At 40.4% G+C, this 23,189-nt stretch overlaps 1 protein-coding gene across 3 annotated transcripts in view; it reads right to left on the bottom strand.

Annotated features, from left to right (window-relative positions):
- The window catches only part of CTNNA2 (catenin alpha 2), a 964,097-nt gene that overhangs the window by 745,793 nt on the left and 195,115 nt on the right, over positions 1-23,189 (bottom strand). For all 3 annotated transcript variants that reach the window (XM_039238114.1, XM_039238113.1, XM_039238115.1), the window contains exons 3-5: positions 18,434-18,600; positions 4,195-4,314; positions 186-452 (exon numbers count right to left, since the gene is read on the bottom strand). In XM_039238114.1, coding sequence (XP_039094045.1) covers positions 186-452; positions 4,195-4,314; positions 18,434-18,600 — 554 coding nt within the window. The remainder of the gene's footprint in view (positions 1-185; positions 453-4,194; positions 4,315-18,433; positions 18,601-23,189) is intronic.

The raw sequence follows: 23,189 nt of genomic DNA on the forward strand, positions 1-23,189 counted from the left end.
AAAACTAGGCTCTGCCACTATGTTGGATTCCTAATAACAGAGACATGATATAGTTTGCCTTATTATCACAAGCCTCCAAGAGAGATAAATCCATGTATACTATTATGGCCCTTCATCCCCAAATCCTTTTTTTCTTTCCCCAATGCAAGTGTCTACCCCTCTGTGTGCACCACTGGAACACTTACATCAAACTCATTCAGTGCTGCAGCCAGCTCACCGATGCCCGTGTGGCCTTTGGCTTCATCGGTGGGTGAGGTAGCTTGAGCAGCATTGGAGATGCCAGCAATGGCCTCCTGGACTTGTTTAAACACATAATCGCGGTTGGCTCTTGTGGCAGCAACATCTGGGTGGCGGAGAAACGCTTGGGAGGCCGTGTACAGCATTGTGGCATTCTTCTTTAGAGCCCCTCGGGCGGCTGCCATCTCATCCCGACAGTGAGGGTCCTTCAGCTCCTGTGTATGCAAAACGTGAAACCTGTCACATCCATGAAGTATGGAAACCTTTGTTACTGAGCTTTGTTATTGAACTTTGAGTCAGACCCACAAAACACTGAATTTTATAAACAATGTACCCTCCGTTGTGCTCTACCTAGCTACAAGGACTTTGCATACGTTGTTCTTTCTGTATGAAATACCGGGGTACCTCTCCTCCCCCCTACCCTTTCACCCATGATGGCCCATCCTCCTGGAATATATTCCATCTAGCTCTCCAGGCTATGTCCCTTCTATCTGCTCCCACAAGCCCATATCCCCTCCTATCATCAATACTTACTATACTGTACTGGACTTACGTATTTGAGCATGTGTCCCTCTTGTATTATATCTACTGAGAGCAGGAAACCCTATCTTGTTTAGTGGCCCTTTATGTATAAGCAAATGTTTGGCCCACAAAAGACACACAAATATTTCTGGGTAAAAATGTAAAAACCAAGCTACAGACAAGGTAAGTAGCTTGCATGGATTGGAGTTAGTTAAGCAGCAGGGAAAAACCCAAACTTCAGACTTCTGATACTGCTTGCCTCTATATTCACTGACAATTACAAACACGGGAAATCAAACTCCAGATTTTTGCGTAGTGCATATCTGCCACTTCATTATCAGGTTTGGAATAGGGTTCATTTTTTTTTTTTAAAAACTACCTTTAATGGCAGCTCAATCATGGAGTTTAGGGAATAAAAATAGATCAAAGGTGATTTGCCTTCCTAGTTTTGACTGTCAAAATAACACCACTGGGGAATCTCTTGATCTTCAGCTTTAAAGAGCATTGTTAAGAAAATGTTCACATCGGGGCGCCTGGGTGGCTTAGTTGGTTGAGCCTCCGACTTTCACTTAGGTCATGATCTCGCGGTTCGTGGGTTCGAGCCCCGCGTCGGGCTCTGTGCTGACTGCCAGCTCAGAGCCTGGAGCCTGTTTCAGTCTGTGACTCCCTCTCTCTCTGACCCTGCCCTGCTCACGCTATCTCTTTCTCTCTCTCTCCTAGAAATAAATAAAAACATTTAAAAAAAAAAAAGAAAAAAAAAAAAGAAAATGTTCACATCATTTACGGAAATGTTAAAGGCAGTGCTCCTCTCTGAGGTGATGTAGGATTGCCAGATGAGGAGCTCAGAGCATTTTTTTTCCAGCTTCAAAACATCACTGAAGGTTACTTGAATCACTGGGGTTCAGTTTCTATCTGTTTATTTGGTATGTGGTATATAAATGACCTGGCAACAATTATATCTTTTATGGGTCAAAATAATTCTGAGGAAAGCACATTATACTGGTTATCTAGGATTGTCAAGACAGATTGACAAGTGATCATTAACTCAACTATCTATCCTCTTTTGCTTATGCACTAATAAATTTAGCCAGCCAACATGATTTCTAATTTGAGGATATTTCTTTTTTACCCTATACATGAACACAAATAAGGTTACCAACATGTAAGTGTATTCTCTATGTCGGACAATCATCTAGGCTTTGAAAGTAGGTTTCTCCTGACTAGTCATGAAGAGCCTTCTAACCTCCAGAACTTTGGTCCAGAAATTGCATATTATATTACTGGTTACCTATACTTGAAAAAAATAAATAAATCTAAATGTGGAAGAGATGGAAGGGGGATTCTCTCCATAAAAATATTTGAGGAAACATACCTTAATTAAATTAAAAAACCCTACAATCTAAATGTTAAATTATGAAGAATTGGTTAAGTAAATGACTGAAGAATTTATTTGATGGACTATGTGGATACTATAGTTTTCAATAAATGGCATGGATAATATTTATATGATAAATGAAAAGGCAGAACATAATATGCATACTTGTATGCAAAGTACGATTATAAATATGTTAAAATATGAAGACAAATAACTGAAAGGCAATATATCAAAACTGTATCTTTTTGTGGGAGGTAGTAGGGTGTTACATGGGTTTTTCCTTCTTCCAATTCTCTTTTTTTTTCTAAATTTTCTTGAAAGAGACTGAAATAGTAGTTAATTAAAAATAAGGTATTAATGAAATTAACAAATGTTATTTATGGGTATTCTCATACATCATACATGCCCAAGAATCTTAATACACATCTATATACACACCCATGCCTGGTATGTCCATCTCCAACCCATATCTCTCTTTTATTTGACATTTTTACATGGAGAGCTCCCTAGCATCTCATAATCAAGGTGTCTAAATATAAAATATTAATTTCTATACCAGACTAACCCAGTATTTCCCATCTCTGTAAATTTACCACCATTTACTCATTTGCTGAAACCAGAAGGTCAGAACAGAACTGGCTGATGTCACTTCCTAACCTGACATGTCCAACATCAGATCCTCAGAGTTCTCTTTTCAAAACAAACATTGATTCTTTGTAGTTTCCTCCATTTGCACCATTACAAACTAATCAAGACCACCATTTCTCACCTAGACTACTGCAGCCTCTCCCAACTATAGCTGGTCTTTCCTCTTCCAGTCCCTTCTGTGCAACATATCTAGAATACTAAAATATGTATTTGAGACATTTGAGTTCAAAGTCTCAAACTTTGAACTATTTCAAACAGTACCTACCCACTTACAATAAAAATCCAAAAATTCTGCAAGACTCCCCAAGTCCTGGTCCCTACCTTTCTTTCCAACTGCCCCCTTGCTTCACTAAGATCAAGATTCAATGTCTTTTTTTTCCAGTTGTTTAAATTAGTTAAGTAGCTTTTTGGTCTCACATTTGTGTTTCAGAGTAATTTCTCTCCTACCCGTCTTACATTTTAGACTATCACACAAGATTTTATTTGAATTTTGAGGATTACAAAATACTTAATCATCAAGTAATCTCAAATCACATGTGTGTGTCTCTCACACAAAGAATACTATAAGCAGGTTAGATCTTGGTCAAATTTGTAATGCCAGCATTCCTTCAACTTGGCACAGATGAACACTTGACAAATATTTGTTGAATAAAACTTTCTTGTTGGTCACAGACAATCTTAAATCACTAGGAATTGCCTCACATATTGAATTCTAGGAGCAGTCAAGAGGATGGGTGGAAAGGATTTTAACTGACCCTTTCACATTTGGAGATGTTTTTCCTAGGGAAAAAATTAAAAATTCCTTGAGAACAAAATTCTAATGGTACTGGACAAACAAGTAGAGTTGACTAAATTAAGAGTGTTGGCAAAGGAAGACAGAAGACCCTACGTCAGCCACCTTCATCAGAATAACTCATACTTAACCTGTGTTATCCCACCCCCCCACCCGTTTTTTTCTCTGCCTTTCCTTGATTTTCTTTGCATAGTCCTCCTGTCTTTCATAAAAAGGTCATTCAACCTGCTGCCCATTTTGGCGATGCATATGCATGGTAACATCTACAGGGCTAGGAAATAAAAAGTGAGGGCAAAGGGCGGTGCCCAGATAGCATCTACTGCACCACACTACCCCCCCACCCCTTTAATTTTTTTGATTGGGGAGATTTTCCTAGAGTGGAACAAAGGTTAAAGTGGTTCCCACCAGACATGCAGGAGGACTGTGAGCTACCCTAGGTAGGCAGGGGCCAGACGGTACTGGCCCACAACGCTATGAAAACTGGACCATGTAACAAGCAGCCTTTGTTGATTACGGGTTCTGTAATTTGATAACCAGCAGATGAGGCTGATCTGTTACAAAGCTAGGAGGCTGCTTAAACACACATTTTCTCCCCTAGCATTTCCAGAATTGTCCCCACCTGTTGTCTTCTGGCTGCTACATAGTTGAGTTTCACCATTTCTTTGCCAAACTCTTTAAAGCGATTTGCAAGGTCCTGTTCATTTGTAGCATTTTTGACTGCTTCCAGAGCCTCTTCCACCTGAGGTAATAAAGAACAACATTTATAAATGGAAAGAATTTAAATATTAAGCACATTAGAAATGGTCATTTGTAAAAAAAAAAAAAAAAAATCAAACAGAAGTACCCCCAATAAGCACTTAGAATATTTCTTCACAATACACAGGATATTTTGTACCTAAAAGATAATGGCTGAACTCTTGAAGCATTAGAACGATATTGATTATCTTTTATTGGGTTAGGATTCTGATGAGGAATACAAATGAGTAATTTCACATAGACACACACACAAGAAAATAGATTAAAAAAAAAACATGGAATTTGAAAACAAATTCTAGAAATCTTCAGAGGAGAAAGTGCTTCACCAACAAAAACTGAAGGAATATCCGAAGTGTGAGCAACACATCTGCAGCCAGAACTGAAGGGTCTGTAACTATTAGTGGAGTTCACAGCCTGCCATCCACTAGAAAGAAGAGCTGTTTAGTCTGGAGAAGGAAGTGAATTTGAACCTTTGTTGACACTGAAGGTGGCGTCAGCTGGGGTAAATGCAGGTGAGTGGCATGAGAGCAGACATGCCTCTCTAATGATATGCTGTGCTTCCAAATTCTTGCCACCTGGGTCATGAAACTTTTCCAGAGAGGCTTTGGACTTGAATTATGAATTTCACTAAGAACTCCTTTACAAATGATGTGAGGATTTGGTGGCAGCCTGGGTGGCTCCAACTTTGGCCCAGGTCATGATCTCACTGTTGGGGGGTTCAAGCCCCCCATCAGCTCTCTGCTGACAGCTCAGAGCCTGGCGCCTGCTTCAGATTCTATGTCTCCCTGTCTGCTCCTCCCGCACTCACATTAGGCCTCTCTCTCAAAAATAAAATTAAAAAAAAAACACACACATTAAAAAAATAAAATAAATGACTTGAGGATTTGGGTGATACTAAAGTCTCCTCTCCTCCAGAATGACTTTGATGTTTTTATTTTTGAGAGAGTATGTACTTGGGTGAGAGTGGAGGGTGGAAGTCAGAGAGGGAGACAGAAGATCTGAAGCAGGTTCTGCACTGACAACAGAGAGCCCGATGTGGAGCTTGAACTCATAAACTGGGAAATCATAACCTCAACAGAAGCTGGCACTTAACCAAATAGGCCACCCAGGTGCTCCCTACAGAATGACTTTTTTTTAATGTTTTATTTTTGAGAGAGAGAGAGCGCGCGAGCGAGCGAGCAAGCAGGGGAAGGTCAGAGAGAGAGGGAGACACAGAATCCGAAGCAGGCCCTAGGCTCTGAGCTAGCTGTCAGCACAGAGCCCGACGCGGGGCTTGAACCCATGAACCATGAGATGATGACCTGAGCCGAAGTCAGACGCTTAACCAACTGAGCCATCCAGGCGCTTCCAGAATGACTTTAATACGGTGTGAAGGGGCCCCTGGGTGGCTCAGTCGGTTAAGCGTCCGACTTTGGCTCAGGTCATGGTTCGTGGGTTCGAGCCCCGCTTCGGGTTCTGTGCTGACAGCTAGCTCAGAGCCTGGAGTCTGCTTCAGATTCTCTGTCTCCCTCTCTCTCTGACCCTCCCCTGTTCACGCGCACTCTCTCTCTCTCTCTCAAAAATAAATAAAACATTAAAATTGTTTTTAAAAAAATATGAAGATTTCCATAATTAGTAACAGTAAGTCCGTAACACCTGTGGTCTCAATTTAAATTAAAACTAAAATTGAGATTTTATGAAGTAATCCATGACATCATTGTTAGTCAACTTGCAATTTTATCAGTAGAAATAACCAAGATCAAAATTCTGAGTGATTAAGACATACACAGTTATGTGTTTGGAAAATCAAAACTTCTTCTATGTAAAAAGGCTCCCTAGTAGACAGAACTCCACTAATGTCGTCTTCTAATAGAAGCAATGGAAGAAAGAGCAGGCAACTCAGAGTCATGTGAAATGTAGAAAATGCAGGACCTACTGCAGAATTCTGATCAGCTCTTTTTATATGAAGCAAATCAAAGGGCAACATTCAGGGGGTTCAATGCGGAAATACAAAGGACCACTAAAATGGCTAGAAAAAGCCAGAAATTAACACAGTTCTCAGCGACAGAGATATACCTTTGTTTAAGCTTGACACAATCACAAAGATACCTAATTCAATATCCTTATCAAGTTTCACTGAGTGGAGGAAGAGAATTGTGTATATAAACCCGTGATAATGGAGATCATCAACCTTTTACTCTGTAGACATGCCATTCAATTTACTAAATAGGCTAACCCATTTTATTAAGAGTTGTAGCAAGCAAGGGAAGATGTTTAGAATGCTGGTAAACTAGATTCCATATAAAATGTTTCCATTCACATCTATGAAAATTCTGAATCTTTCTTAATGGTAAAAATACAAAATAATTTAACTTCTCAATGTTAGTCTTTTCTAATTCCTATTCAGGCTCTCATATTCAAGGAAGAACAATAACAGCCATTGAGAAAAAAGACTGTAGTGTGTAAAGATGCTTTTTTAGGGACCCAAATTAAGTTACATTTTATGGTATGGAATAGACCCAAAGCATTTTCATAGTTTAATTAGAATCTTATACCTCAAACCTTTAAAACAACAAATCAGTGATGTCTTACTTTCTAATAGATTTATAATTATCTTAATATAGCTATCAACACCATCACAGAGAGGACAGCTCTTGGCAGTTAATTTGTTCCTGCTGCTTATTTGAGCTGTAAATCTTTCCCGGGGACATAAAAACTGGTTCCAGGGAAGAGCAAAATAATTATCTCAGAGGGAGCGAAGTCTTGGATTTGTTTCCTAATACATATATAAAACAGGCTTCTCACTGAATATTAATCAGACCAATTTGTAGCATTTATTTTGTTGTTTTATACCTTACATTTTATGATTGGTTTTCTCTGAAGAATCCAGATGTTGGTTTGAATTTATGTTTCTACTTCAGTCAAGTTCTTTTAAAAAGAAACACCCATAATGGGATCTGTCTGTGTAAAGGTAGACCTCGTCATACTTAGAGTTTTAATCTACAAGGATCTGCAAAGGTCACCTAATGGAAAGTTCTCATGTAGAAACATGGTTCAGAATCAGTCCAAGCTTCAGAAGAAATGGGACCGTGGGGTGGGAGGGGGTGAAGGGAGGGGAGGGAGGGTTGGCAAATGGGAATGCTGAAGGGACAGGAGGAAAAAAAAAAAAAGAGGAAGGGCAGTGACCATATACTCTTGAGAAGTCAAAATTAATAGAAAAATCAAGTTGGGTTTTTTTTAAACAGAGCCAAAGAGATCTTCTTTCTGGGTATCTGGATTTAAGGATATTATAGGGATATAAGCCCGTAAACACCTTAAGAGGCAGTTCTTATACATAAGGGCCAGAGACTTTTTCCAAAAACTTTTTCAGGGCGCCTAACTGGCACAGTTGTTTAAACATCTGACTCTTGGTTTCAGATCAGGTCATGATCTCACAATCTGTGAGTTTGAGCCCTCCATTGGGCCCCGTACTTATAGGTGGAGCCTGATTGGGATTCTCGCTCTCTGCCACTCCCCCACACTCTCTCTCAAAATAAATTACAAACCTAAAAATAAAACCTCCCGAGGCCTCATATTTTTGGATAGAAGTCAATATATGTGAGGAGGGCTGTGGGTCAGACAGTTCTGTTTGAACCCCAGCTCTGTCATTTGTCTGCTTTGTGATCCACGCGAGTCACCTAAACTTTTGGGCTCTCAGCATCTTCATTAATCAAACAAAGTAATAATGCTTACATATTATGCAAAGTTGTTGTGAGAGTTATAGAAGAAATCAAGAAGATATATAAATGAAAAAAATGAAGATGGCCAACTAAGCCCAATTATAAAATAAATATAAATGAGCTATATGCTTTAATTATGATACAAACTCTCAAATGGAACTTTTAACATTTATTTATTTTTGAGAGAGACACAGAATCCCAAGCAGGTTCCACACAGGTCAGTGCAGAACCCAGTGTGGAACTTGAACTCACAAATCTTGAGATCATACCCTGAACTGAAATCAGGAGTCAGACGCTTAACTAACTGAACCACCCAGGTGCCCCAACAGATGGAACTGTTAAAGACAGGCCCAGCAACAGGTTATCTAAGAGAGATAATTTAAACAATAAGACGAAAATAAAACATCTCATGCTAATGAATTTTAAATCCCTCTGCAAAAAATTCTAAATCTATAAAATGCCAATACCAATACAAATCAAGAAACTTGAATAGATCAAAGTATATTGCAGAAATGGAAACCAAAGACTTCCTCTCCACCCTTTTCTCAAACTAGGGATACTGTATATGAAGGAGAGAAAGAAATGCAAACTGGCAAATACTTAGAGTACCTGGCAAAAATTAGTAGCGCCTTAAACAGAGATACTGACCTGCCACTTGGCGTCTAGCTAAGTACTGAAGTATCTGTTAGAGAAAATATCTAATGAAGATATTTTCCCAAATAATTTCCAAAAGGCAAGGCTCTTGGACTGCCTACAGACCAGGCACTCGGGAAGAGTGGAAGCAGCAGGCTGTGGGTAAGGGCTCTAAGGGGGGCTGAGCTCCTGAGGAGTTATAAGGGGGAAGCTTGGGAGACTCCATACCCAAACTGGTAAGTCTTCTCCAATGAGCTGATAAAGGAAGCTCTTAGAGGCAGCTGCCGTAGCCTCCCTCATTACAGACGCCCTCATGGTCCTGGATATCACAGCCAGCTGTTCTCCCACAGCAGGCTGGGCTGTGAATGCCAAAGCGAGAACCCTTTGCTCAAACGGGTAACCCTGTCTTTAATATTGGTGGCTTGGGCATGGGTACGGCTGAAAAGACTCAAAGAGCTAGAAAAGGTACTAAAATTTCCTCCCTCGTTAGTGGATTTAGATATTGTTTTCAGAGCTTGTCACTTGCAAGTCTTAAAATCTTGGTCTTCTCAGAGATTGTTCAAAATGGCCCCTCCACCCCCATTCCTAAAGCAGGCCTGCCTGCCACAGTCCACAGCTGGTCAAATTGTTCTGAGGCCAGCTCTTGAAATCCGTCTCCTAGTTTCCTGACTAGAACTTCACGTATTTACTTTCATATACAAAAAGTAGCCGGTGAATCCATTTAGTCATTCAGTAGTTATTAAGAAGCTCCTAGGAGTCAGGCAGGTATATGAGGATGGGGTGGTGCTGAACTGAGGAGTCAGTCCCTCCTCTCCTGGACTGTGTGGTCTGGTTCTCCCATCAAAATTTACCATCCATACCAGGGCTACAAATCATTGGTGTAAGGATCCTCAATCGTGCTGGGACAGACTAAGCTCATTTCACGATCCTTGATCCTCCCATGGATACCAGGTTGATTGGATCTTTAGTGAAATGGATGAAACTAATTAGTAAGTCATATATAATTCTCTTATTAGGATCTGATTTTACAGCTAAATTAAAAATATTATTTTGGGGGTGCCTGGGTGGCCCAGTCAGTTAAGCATCTGATTCTTGGTTTCAGCTCAAGTCATGATCTCACTGTTCACGGGCTAGAGCCCCGTGTCAGCCTCTGCACTGACAAAACAAAGCCTGCTTGGAATTCTCTGTCTTTCTCTCTCACTCTCTAAATAAATAAACAAACAAACATTAAAAAATGTGTATTATCTTGGAAACAGTAGTTGGCTAAGTAAATAAATGAGTGGAGGTAAGATTCCACATTCTATTACTTAAGTTGTTTAATCATGTACTCTGGTTTGACCACTGGTACTCAGCACTATCATATTTTGTCTCTGACTCCTAAAGCTGGCCTTCTTGATTGAATATTCTCTTTCCTTGATAAGCTGCTCCTGATTAAATGTTGTCTTCTTGTTTAACAAGAAAATGATTTCATCAGAAAGCAAGAATGCTTAAATGCTAGTGTCATGTATTCTTAGAGTGTCATGATTTGTAAAGCACAACTATATAGTTTATATTCCCAAAGTTATTTTCAGCTGGTGCAAGAAAAACACTAGCCAGTGTCACTGAGTACTTACGGGATGTACCAGACACTGTTCTAAATGGCTTACATATACCTAATTTTGTCCCAGAAAACAGCTCTTTGCAGTTGATAGTTTTCCTATGTTTACTTTATGGAGGAGAGACTGAGGTCAGAGTAGTTACACAAGCTTCCCAAGAGGTCTCACAGCAAGTGAGTGTGGGAACCTCAGTTTGAAGTAAGGTAGTCTGCTCCAGAGCTCATGCTTTTGACTCTCCAGCTCTGCTACCTCAGTTTCCCAGAAAGGATAGGTTTATAAAACTGGAGTTTAGGTTTGGATTATATTGATCAGTTGATGATGAATACTCATTAAGACCCTTGCCCCACCTGATCAGTCTTTCCAAGATCTAGTCATTCCACCTCTTTATTATCTTTAAAATCTACCTCCTTTTCACAGTATGCACCCCCATTGCCTTCACCTGTCTTTGCTTCTATTCCCTGGCCTGATAATCTCAATGGTTTCTTCATCTGTCTCCTGGTTTGGACTCACCTGTCTTCTAATTCTTTCTCCACATTGCTACCAAAATTATTGATCTAAATCGCAAATCTGATTCTAATGCTTAGAAGTACTCAGTGGCTCCCCATAATCCACACATAGAGACCAAGCATATCATCATGTTATCCGAGGCACTAAATGATATGTATCTCCCTGTCCAACTTTGTTAGTGCCTCCCCCCACCTTGCCCTGTATGCTCCAGCCAGACAGAAACAATTATATTATTGGGAACACCCCAAGTCCCTTCTCTTGCCTTCATGCCTTTGTTCCTTCCCTTGGTGTGTGAAGCTGTCTGTAGCTGAAGTCTGTTGTCTGACCTGAATCAATTTCCTTATGGCACAAGCACCCCGTGAGCACAGTAAGGGCAGATTTCCAGAAAGTTCCATTAGCTTGTGTGGCATCTCGGTGAACTCTCGTTCACCCAGTGAGGTAGGAACATCTGGGTCTTGGCACTGGCTTAGGGTGGCTGGGAGGGTCTCCCTGAAGTGCTCAGTCCTTGAGGTAACAGCTATTCCTTATATCTGCTATTCCTATGTTCCTTAGAGCTCTCTTCTTGCTACCCAAACGCTTGTAACTCTAATCTGCTACTGGAGTTAACAATTCTTCATATTAAACTTCCCCTGCTGAACTTACTGTGTAGTTTCAATCCCATCACTGGACAGAATGATACATCCCCAAGCTCTTCTGATGGGACCAACCTCTTCCCAGTCACCCTCAACCGTTAGACTCCAGTTTAGACTTGTTGTGACTCCAACATATTCAATCTGGTCCAAGAAATTTGTTCCAGGAAAGGCTAATCTCATTCACTTTAATAAGACCCAATCCTGAGACCTCCTTCTCCCAGCCACATCATCTGTTCTTATGTTATCCTCAAATGATCAACACTATAATTTGGTTGAACTGAAGATCTGTGACTTTGGGGATGGTAAGAGAAAGGATTAAGTGCTGACCAAATTAAAAAAAAAATCAACACATCCCATTCCCCCTCTAAAGAATTAACTCAAAGATAAGTACTTAATTCATAAGCCAACAGAACTAACAAAACTGTGGAACCTTTAATTGAGCTATAAGGGAAGAGAGTTTACTCTTTCTTGCTATCTTTAGTCTAGAAGCATGTAATCTTGAGAATGGTTAGCGACTATCTTGAGACTGTAACAAAAGGGCTTCCAAAGAAGGGTGCCCTTAGTGAAGAAAAGGGGATAAGAGCCCGGCTCTTACATTTTTGTGCCTTGATAAAGCCTTGCCTGAAGCGATTACCTCTGGACTTCTTACTTTGGTGAGTCAATATATTCCCTTTTTAAAATATCAAGTTGAAAATGAACTACTGTGATGTCATCAAAATAAAAAGCTTCTGCACAGCGAAGGAAACAATCAGCAAAACTAAAAGGCAACTGACAGAAAGGGAGAAGATATTTGCAAATGACATATCAGATTAAGGGTTAGTATCCAAAACCTATAAAGAATTTATCAGACTTAACACCCATAAAACAAAGAATCCAGTGAAGAAATGGGCAAAAGACGTGAACAGACACTTCTCCAAAGAAGACATCCAGATGGCAAACTGACACATGAAAAAATGCTCAAGATCACTCATCATCAGGGAAATAACCACAATAAGATACCACCTCCCAACTGTCAGGATGGCTAACATTAACAACTCAGGCAACAACAGATGCTGACAAGGATGCAGAAAAAGAGGATCTCTTTTGCACTGCTGGAGGGAATGCAAACTGGTGCAGCCACTCTGGAAAATAGTATGGAGGTTCCTCAAAAAATTAAACATAGGACTACCCTACAACCCAACAATTGCACTACTAGGTATTTATCCAAGTTTATAGGTATGCTGTTCCAAAGGGTCCCATACACCCTAATGTTTATAGCAGCATTATCAGCAATAGCCAAAGTATGGAAAGAGCCCAAATGTCCATCAAAGGATGAATGGATAAAGATGTGGTATATATATATTTTGATTGCTGGAGTATCACTCAGCAATCAAAAAGAATGAAGTCTTGCCATTTGCAACTATGCAGATATAACTAGAATGTATTATGCTAAGTGAAATTAGAGAAAGACAAATATCATATGACTTCAGTCATATGAAGAATTTCAGATACAAAACATGAACTTAAGGGAAGAAAAGCAAAAATTATATAAAAACAGGGAGAGGGGCAAAACATAGGAGACTCATATATAGAGAACAAACAGAGGGTTGCTGGAAAGGTTGTGGGAAGGGGAATGGGCTAAATGGGTAGGGGGCATTAAGGAATCTACTCCTGAAATCATTGTTTCACTATATGCTAACTAACTTGGATGTAAATTTTAAAAAATAAATTTATTAATTTAAAGATACAAAATACCAAGTTGAGTTGGGTTTCTGTTTTTTAAAGCATAAAACATCCTAATTATTATAATTTCATTCTAGGTGAGATCACAGCAATGTGCACATTTTCCTAAGATGCAGTGTTTTTTTCTTAATGTCTCCCCTCATAGCCTATAAAGTTTTGAAGGCAGGGGCTGAGACTTATTAAACCTTTCAAGTTATCTAAGCACAGTGTCTTGCATATACTAGGCATCCAGTAAGTCATTCTTGAAACAAAAACTGAAAACACAAATAAATCCCAAATAACCCAGCTGTGTGAAGTTAACACCATGGTAGCTATGACAGAAAAGATATGCTAAGAACCTGGGCAGTAGTTTCCCTCTTTAGAATCAGAAACAAGGCTATTTTATATCAATTGATTGCTGGTCTTCAAACACAAGAGCCACATTAGAGCTGTAGGACTAAACAGCCAACTACTGAGAAAAAACCCGTTACTGAGGACACACAACACTATCACAAAAAGCAAAGGTAATATTAAAGTCACCCTGTGTCATCAATGTCCTGCAAACAGGAGGCAGCAGTGTGAGATCTAGCCCCTGGTTGCTATGAAGGTAATCTGACTTTCCTGAGAAATTGACTAAGGGGTTGTTTTTTTGTTTTGCCATTCCACTTTCTAGAGAGAGATTCTGAGATAATCAAGAACAGCATTATTCCAGGACCTAGCCTGGAGATAGAAAAAGGGGGTTGTTTTCTCTGACACACATATGGCAAGATGAGTTTATGTGTGTGATGCCATCACCAATGCTAAGCATTGACAATACAATCTGATTACATTAATTCAGTGTCTAGGGAAAATAAATATCCCTCTTCATGATCACCAATTGCAATGCTGGATTCCTTGAAAAGTCTGAAGTGCCACGTATCAACCTAACACCCTGACAATGTCAACTGATTGCAGGATACATCAGACGTCTGGATAGGGAATCACTCACCAGCAACTTCAACAATGAAGGTGATTATAATTCAGTATTTTTTAATGATGTCTGATGTGCAAATGATTACTTTAGCTTTTCTCAGGAACATCAGATTCCCACCTGGGTGATAACCCAGCTTTGAATTATGTGTCACCTACTATCCCATCACCATCATCCTGATTTTAAAGCAAACACAGTAGCAAAAACCTTTTATAATCATGAGAATCCTGAATTTGTGTTTAAAAAAGGCTCAGCATTAAAACCCATACAAATTCTTGCTTAATAAACAAGTAACTTGATATGGGTGACAGGGATGTCTGTGTTACATGACAAGATAGGCTTTTTGGCAGGCATGTAAATGTAAGTTTCCAAACAATTTTAAGGGAGCAGAATGCAAAATCACATCCCCTGCCCTCGCACAATCTCCAAAGATATCCTAATTCTTTATTCATTTTTACAGAGTGAATTATATTTGCTCATTATTACTCAGTTTGCTAAAAATTACTTTTTGCGGTGCAGGGCCGAGAATGAAAGTGGGTATTTTAGGAGAATAAACTGACTATCCTTCATCTACTTAGTGAATTATTGATTGAAAAACACAAAGAGAAGGTTCTGATAAAGCAAGTCCCTCTGTTTCTGTGAGTCATTCAGAAATGAGCAAAAATCATTATCTGGTAAGAACAGCAATAAAAATTTGGCATATGGCCTAAGAGATAAAAAGTAAGATATTATGCATAATGCTTAAAGGTAAAATGGTTACCATGGCAAGAACATAGACTCACCATAGGGTATTACTCATGTGAACCAGAAGAAAACTGAGTCACTACTTCTTTAAAAATAATTTAGCTTTTAAGTTTTTATTTATTAATTTTGAGAGAGAAAAAGCACAAGTGGAGGAGGGGCAGAGAGAGGAGAGAGAGAATCCCAAATAGGCTTTGCCTTCTCAGCACAGAGCCCAACGTGGGGCATGAACCCCAAACTGTGAGATCATGACGTGAGCCAAAATCAGGAGTGGGATGCTCAGTGGACTGAGCCACCCAGGTGCCAATGGAGTCACTACTTTATGGCAAAGCTCCTGTCACTCCTTTTTGTTATCTAGGTCTTATCCATATGGTAAGAAAACTCATTTTTATATGGACAAAACCTTGTTTTCTGGAAAATTTCTATTACATTTCTATATGGGGAAAAAAGGTATAGGTGACAATTTCTAATCTGCTCCATTCAAAAACATAGATACTTTCTTCATCTGAGTTAAAAAATACATAGGTGCTTGCAGACAACACTTGTTTGTTAATGAGAGAAGGTGCTTCTACGAAAAAGAACCCAAAGCTAATGTAGAATTATAAACCAGGTTCATTTGTGATGGATTGTTGACACATTGTGGGTTTGTGCGGGGCGGCAACAGCCCCCTGATTTGAAACCCTGCCTGACTGGAACCCAGAGTGTGAGACGGGCCACCAGCTGGGTCCAGGGAGGCCCCAGCCCTGCAGTTCCTGACTTGCTCCACAAGAGAGCAACCTTCCACCGCAGCGGCTCTCTACAGAGGCTGCGCTCTCAGTAGAACAAATGTGTTATTTAGTCTACAATCATTTTTAATTTTACTATTGACAGTCTGACAGGCCTACTTAATATTGCTGGGCTGACCTTTCCACGGTTTTGTGCTAAACCCATTTAAAAAAATTCTTTTTTCAACTTCCCCGTAATCAGCTGTGTTGGGAAGAGAAAACAATGGACTCCACAGGAGGAGAGACTGTGGTGATGTTATCAGTAGACAGCACCGGTCAAAACAAGTGGGTAGAGAGGCAGGATTACAGGCAGGAACTGGTGCCTTACGTTATGCTGCGTCCCGGAGGTAGGGACATTCTGCATGTGGGCACCTCAGAGAGAAGATGTAGCCTGTCATCACTGGAATGGCTGAACAGGGCTTTCCGCCCCACAGAAAAGGAACATATGGAGTGTAAAGTTAATTTCTTTAGGTTCAGTCCTATCCTCCCCTGGGAAAGGAAGATTGTCTGTCTTAAAATGTTGCATTTGAAGACTCAGTAGGCTGTAAGGGAAAGAGAATTAAACTTTTCTTCCACACACTTGAGAACAAAGTTATTTGTTGCCTAAAATATGCATATAGCCTGCTTGGAACCTTACTTTGCACCAAACTTTGTGATAAATGTTTCATAGGAATCTTATCCTGTTTAAACTCCCCACAACTCAGCAGGCTATGCTACATTAGCCCCATGTTAACAGATGCAGTGTTTCATATGTAAGGAGGTTATAGGGTGGATCACAACACAGTTGGCAAGTTGAAATCAGACCAAAATTAATCTTCTTCCAGTAGCCAGATGGTGAATCATAATGTTATACTGGCCTTGATATCGTCTGCAATACGTAAAGTCTCTCCTCATACTGCTTACCTCATCCAATCTGCAAGAGCTTTTCTTGGCTTTTATAGGCCCATTCTCAGAAAAATCTGAGAAGAAACTCCCAAGCAAGTTCAGCTTGGAAACTCTGGGTCCTCAGACCTGTGCACCATTAAAGAAACCAAGAACAGCTGTACCCTTGCTTTGTGGTTAATGATCATGGAACTCATGCTAGAGATGATGGACTTTGAGACCTTTAACAATATCATAGAGCTTATACATAACCTGCAGTCTTGGCTTTTTTATTGGGGCCAGCTAAGGTAAGATGCTACTCAAGGGGCGCCTGGGTGGCTTAGTCGGTTAAGTGTCCAACTTTCGCTTAGGTCATGATCTCACGGTTCGTGGGTTCGAGCCCCGCGTCGGGCTCTGTGCTGACTGCCAGCTCAGAGCCTGGAGCCTGTTTCAGTCTGTGACTCCCTCTCTCTCTGACCCTCCCCTGCTCACACTCTCTTTCTATCTCTCCTAGAAATAAAAAAAAATTAAAAAATTAAAAAAAAAGAAGATGCTACTCAAGACTTTCTGACAGAGAACTACTTGTTATTTTCAAAACTTCTTGAACCCCTCTCTAGAACAAATCTGAGATAGAAGGTAAGGTGAGAGTGGGCTCTCATTATTCATTTCCTTATCTCCTGCCCCCTTACTGATCATTTCACTGATAGAGAAAATAAGACCTCAAGGGTTGGGTAATAGGGAAAATGAGAAGCTAGGAATGGCCACAGCTAGGGGAACTAAACCAGCAGCAGGCTGATTCCCAAAAAGGAAAGTCCATGGTTCATATCCCATCATCTAAGGACCCTGATGTCAGTCCAAGTGTGGTGCCAGTTGTCCAGAAACGAAATTCACAGAGGGCAGGGAATAACAACTCTCTAGGGAGAAGACATATTCCTAACCAGTTGAATTGTGTCATCTTAGTTCAGAGGACTGAACTATCCTGGTTGCAAACAGATACAAGTCAACCTAGAGAAAGGCCTAGCTGTCAAGAACTAGAAAGGTTGCCTTAGCCCCTGGTCCAATAAACTTTGTGACTAGAGCAGGGCTCCACTTCCATTAGGAGATAAAAGAGTTGAAGAGAATTAAGGAACTGTGACAAGCCAGGCGCTTATAATGAAAGTCTATGGGTTAGAGGGGCATGGAAATGCCCAGAGACCCAATCCAGGTATGTGAGATGCCAGGCTTGGTGCAACAAGATTGACTTTAACCATGAGACGTGAATATGGTGTGCTTTATTGCCAGACTAAGGTAGGTTCAAAGCCCTATAATTCTATAGAAGTACAAGTCTGGAGCAGGCAACAAAATAGAATTCAACACATGATCCATATTAAGGTGGGTATTGCTGGTCATTTGGGCCAGTAACCAGAAGAGCTGACCTACCCTGAATTACCACATGGACCAGCACTATTCTGAATCTCAAGACAGGGCCAAGGCAGGTACACCATGCTTAGCCTCTGCAGTCTCAAAGAATATACTGTTTTGAGTTCTAGGAAGTAAGGGGGAGTCAAAACTCAAAGGAACCTTCTATAACTTTTCTTGCTTATTATTGAATATAATTTTAGTATTAGAAAGATTTCGGGGTAGGGGCGATGGGTGGATCGGTCATTAAGTATTTGACTCTTGATTTTAGCTCAGGTCATGATCTCAGGGTTCACAAGCTTGAGCCCTATGTCAGGCTCTGTACTGCGTCAGCAGAGAGCCTGCTTAGAAGTCTTTCTCCTCTCTCTGCCCCTACCCCACATGTGTGCACACATTCTCTCTCTCTCTCTCTGTCTCTCTCTCTCTCTCTCTCTCAAAATAAATGAGTAAACTTAAAAAAAAGAAAAATTTGAAGATATACCACTTGGGTGAGTATGTGATCTGGTGAGCAGTGAAACATCTTTGGTACAGTTCCGAGTTCTAATATACAGTCAGTATTGCCACGCCCATAAAGCAAGTTTCGCTAAGTTCCACATACGTACAATTTTCAGATGAGATAAAAGTCTCATGACATCCGCCATATCCGCCAGGATGAGTAAGCGCGTCACAGCCGAGAGCAAAGCCCTCGCCGCCCGCACCATGGTGCCACGCTTCACCGATGAGCACGGGTCATCAGCAAACTCTGAAGAGGCGATGCGCATTGTCTCCCCTGGAAGACAAAGATGGAGAGGCGGTGGGTAGACGGGAGGCTCAGAGGCTGGCAGTCATAAAGATGCGTGGATGGATGATTATTGTTCTTATTGCAAAATCACCATGAACAGGAGGAATTCCTGCCGCTCTCCATCGCAGCCCAATGCATCAGTGCACATTGGACAGGGGCTGTGGACAAAATAAGGTGCTCGTTTCAGACAGAAGTGTGAAATTATGCTTTAATCATCAGTAAGGAAAATATCTAATCCAATGTGTCTAATAGTTGAGATGAATTTGCCCTGACCTTAATCATTCTCACATTTCATTTCCCTTGGAGCCAATGGTATTTACTAGGCAGCTAGTTGAACTTACTGACAGTTGAGGTGCAAAGTTAACTGCTCCAGAGGAATGAAACTAAAACCTTGGCCTCATTAACACTTTACTCTTAATTGTGCTAGTCAGAGAATAACAGACTACAGAGATACCCCAAATATAATCTTTTAATACCCTGCTAAGAAGCTATTCTGTCATATAGAGAGCATTTAGAAGAGAATGGAACCAATCCAAAAAACGCTGATTAAGCCTGTAGTATGTCAGATGTCATCAAGCTCTGGAATTACAGAGGTGACTGAGGACACCCTGGTCCCAAGGAGTTCACCATCTAGTAAGGAAACATGATGTAAATACATACTCATAATATCTATGATTACATACCACCACAGGCTTATGATCAAGAACAAAGGCAAAGGAGGGGGAGTGATTGACTTATTTAGTGTGAGGCTGGGAGAAGTTGTCAACACCAATGGGCTTTGAAGAATGAAGACGTGCTCACCAGCAAGACAGTGGTGGGAACAGCACCCTCGGCTGCATGAACGCTGTGTGAGGCTCTGAAACCTAGAGCAGGATGCTGAATGTGAGGGGCTACAGTCACGTGGGAGGCATGGGGAGGAAGGGGTTTAGAGAATAGAGGTGGCAGCGTTTGGAAAGCCGTGAAAGAGATCTGAACTGTATCCCCAGCAGAGAGGCAAGTGACGTTAATAGATCTTTATTTTGGCTACATCACATAAAATCAAGTGCAGGGGACAAGCTTAGGGCAGAGACACTAGTTATTAGGGCAAGTGCATGGCAGTAGAAAAGCAGCAGTAATGAGGGCCTGGACCAGGGAAACAGAAATGGGATACAGAGAGCAAGAAGCTATTAATGAGATCTGTGTTCAAGAATGACCTGATCTGGGGACTGATCAGATGTGGAGGCCAGAGGGGAGGCAAAGTGTTTGGTGAATACTGAGAATGTGTACAAAGGGACGCGGGAGGAGGAAACAGAGGATCTCACTCACTGACTAGGCTGAGACAGGTCTCCCATCAGTGGACTGCATATCACCTGGGGTAAAGAGGCCTAGGAAGCAGCATCGTGAGGCTTCACATAGCAGAGCATACACGGGGGCAATAAAAGCTTCTTCAATAAACTTGAAGACTAGAGTTAATGTGACCAATTATTTAATTTAGGGTAAAACAATTCATTCAATATCTGTTATAGAAATGATGACTTCTCATCTATTAATCAAAATATAGCTCACTGAAATAAGGTCAATTGTATCACTGAAAGACTGTGTCCTAAGATAGAAGAGAACAAAAACAAAACAAACCACTCCTTTCCATTTCACAAGCAGAACAGAATAGAATGTAATTCACTCAATGTTATAGTTATTCAAACCCTCAGAGGGATACTTTTCATGCTTGGGAAATGAAGGCATGCCAGGAAATATATTGCACTGTTAGATCTTGAAAAGAGGCTACTGTCTACAATAAGCATATTATATAACTGTCCAGCCTTATCTCAATGCCTATTCACAAACAAATAGTCTGATTAACAGCATGGGGAGACATGTAATAATTCACTACCATACTGGCACAAAGGTGAATTTTCAAGGTGTCCGGCCCTTGGGGACTAAATAAACTTTAAGGTGGAGGCTGGCAATTAGGAGATACATTTTTAATTCAGGTGTCCCACCCTTGCTACAAAATTGCATAAATCTCTTGCTCACTGCCTGAACCCTGAAAAAAAAATGCACTGGCAGATATCTGTGCTGTGGAAGAAGACTATCTCATTCTTACTCTGCATAGTGCAGCGGGAAAGAACATCCACAGTGGTAGGCAAATCTAATGAAATATTGAGAAGGTCACCATGTCTAAAGATGGACAAATTTGTATATGGTATCATGGGCAGAGTAGCTGCTGTTGGAATGAATCTAATCTACTCATTCAAGAAAAGGGAAGATTTATTCTGCATCTGAACCTAGTGAGTAACATGGTTGAACCCAAATTCTGCAAGTGAAATTGGTTTATGAGCCACAATAATAGTAGGCCCCTCAGGTAGGGCTGCTCTCTACACAAAAGGCCCTCTGAGGTAAGCCCAGCTGCACCCCTCAGCCGGAGGAGGAGCCATACCTCATCGAACTAATATTCAAATACAGGTTTTTATATAGAGGGTCAGTATAATGGCAATTAATCTAGATGCTGGCCATTCAGTTAGCAATACTGCTTCAAAGCTGAGTAACACATAGCAATATAGAACTCTTACATGAAGCTAATCAAACTGTGGCCCCCAGCAGACACCCTGGGAAGGAGCTCTGAAGTTGTCCATGAGAGACTAGAGGAGGGAAGGAAAGAGATTGAGAGGAGAGAGACCCACATTAGTTAACGTGACTCTGCAGGCAGAAATCTCATGCTCAATTCTGAGATTATTCTAAGATAAATAGAAGATGATTTAATTCAACTTAAATTAAAACTAAACACTCATTTTAAACAGGTACAAATGATTTCATGTTGTTACAGATTTTAAAGGTGAGGCAATCTGAAGTCAACTACGACTTTAATGCATTTTATTTCCCTGTAGTTTTAAGATTACTGAATTAAAATGGAAATCTATATTATGCAATGATAAGGGAGTTTATCAGGATAAAATTAGCTTTTTTCCCAGGGAACTACTTTTTCTAGAAGACTAAAATATTTAGATAAGAAACAGCATGCATGTGTAGGAGAGGAAAGGGATCAATGAAGAGAGGATAATAGATCTGCCTTTTTTTTTTTTTTTAAATTTTTTTTTTTTTTAATGTTTTATTTATTTCTAGGAGAGAGAGAGACAGCGTGAGCAGGGGAGGGTCAGAGAGAGAGGGAGTCACAGATTGAAAGGCTCCAGGCTCTGAGCTGGCAGTCAGCACAGAGCCCGACGCGGGGCTCGAACCCACAAACCACGGGATCATGACCTAAGCGAAAGTCGGACGCTTAACCGACTAAGCCACCCAGGCGCCCCTAGATCTGCCTTTTTAAGAAATATATACCATTGTATTCAATCTCAGTTACTTGATATAGACCTCGACTCACAGCAAATTTTCTATAGTAAAGTCTTTGATCTCCTCAAGCCACTACCACCTGCTGGAAGGAAGAAAAATTAACATCTCCAAGTAAGTGACCAAAGGGAAATAATATATACAGAGTGTTTCTATACAAAGGTTTATTACGTAAGTATTGTTCTAAAAAGCATACGCATATTAACTCATAAAGGAGAAGTAATCTTCAAAATCACAAAGAGCTAGCATCACACCCTGATGCCACACCAACCGTTACCAAAAATGAGAGCTTGGCAATTATTCAACCTTTGTGTTTCAGTCCCCTCAACTACAAAACAGGGGCGGAAATAATGAGAGCTTCCTTGTGGTTAACGGTTAGAAGTGATACAGTCAAAGCACCCATCACAAGACTTTACTGGTAATGGGCACTTACTCATTACTGTCATTAATATCACTGCTCCACTAACACTGGGATCCTCTCCCTTACAAAAACAGTTCATGAACTCCTGGTTAAAGGTCTGGAAGTACATATTTTCATCAATTCCATTCCTGTGTACACAATAATTTAGAAGCAAGAAAACATTTGCCCAATAAAAATATTTATTGTTTTAAGGCAGAAAATAACTCCTCTCCAAAATGGTCCTAGTGCTTGGCTTTCACACTGGCGCTCGTTCTGGTTCCTATGCTACCCTGGAGGTCCCGGGATGGATAGATAATTGTGCATAAGCTTAAGATAATATCTACTCAAATGTGGAATGATGCAGGATGCTAATAATAAATAGAGAGGGGGATAACATGCAGAGGACAGAGTCTCAGGAGTAGAAAGTCATTTTGGAAGCAGACTATGAACCAAAATAGCATGAATACCATGTGGTGCATCCTTTGAAGGGAGAGCCTGTATGTAACAAAAGCTCTCTTTAAATATCTGACAGATGAACTACTGGAAAGCTGTGACAAGTGAGGGAAAAGGGTATGGTGAAAAGCTGGATTCAGAGAGTGTTGAGCTGTCTTCCAGAAAGTTCTCTATGCCCATATGTTTAACCAGCAGTTATCATATGTAATATCTGCAACTGTATATTCTCCTTCGTCTAATTATATAAATTCTCCTTTAATTACACGGATTTTTCTTTGCTTAATTATGTAAAGTACCTGGGATATATTGATGGTTCATGTTCTTGATATTTTCCCATTTAGACTTCCTAGAGAAGATGAGAAATAAAGAACAAAAGTTCCAACCCTCTTAGCTATAACTTGTTCCC

Source organism: Hyaena hyaena, unplaced genomic scaffold (assembly GCF_003009895.1).
Source record: "Hyaena hyaena isolate Hyena2069 unplaced genomic scaffold, ASM300989v1 scaffold_136, whole genome shotgun sequence".
Taxonomy (NCBI): domain Eukaryota; kingdom Metazoa; phylum Chordata; class Mammalia; order Carnivora; family Hyaenidae; genus Hyaena; species Hyaena hyaena.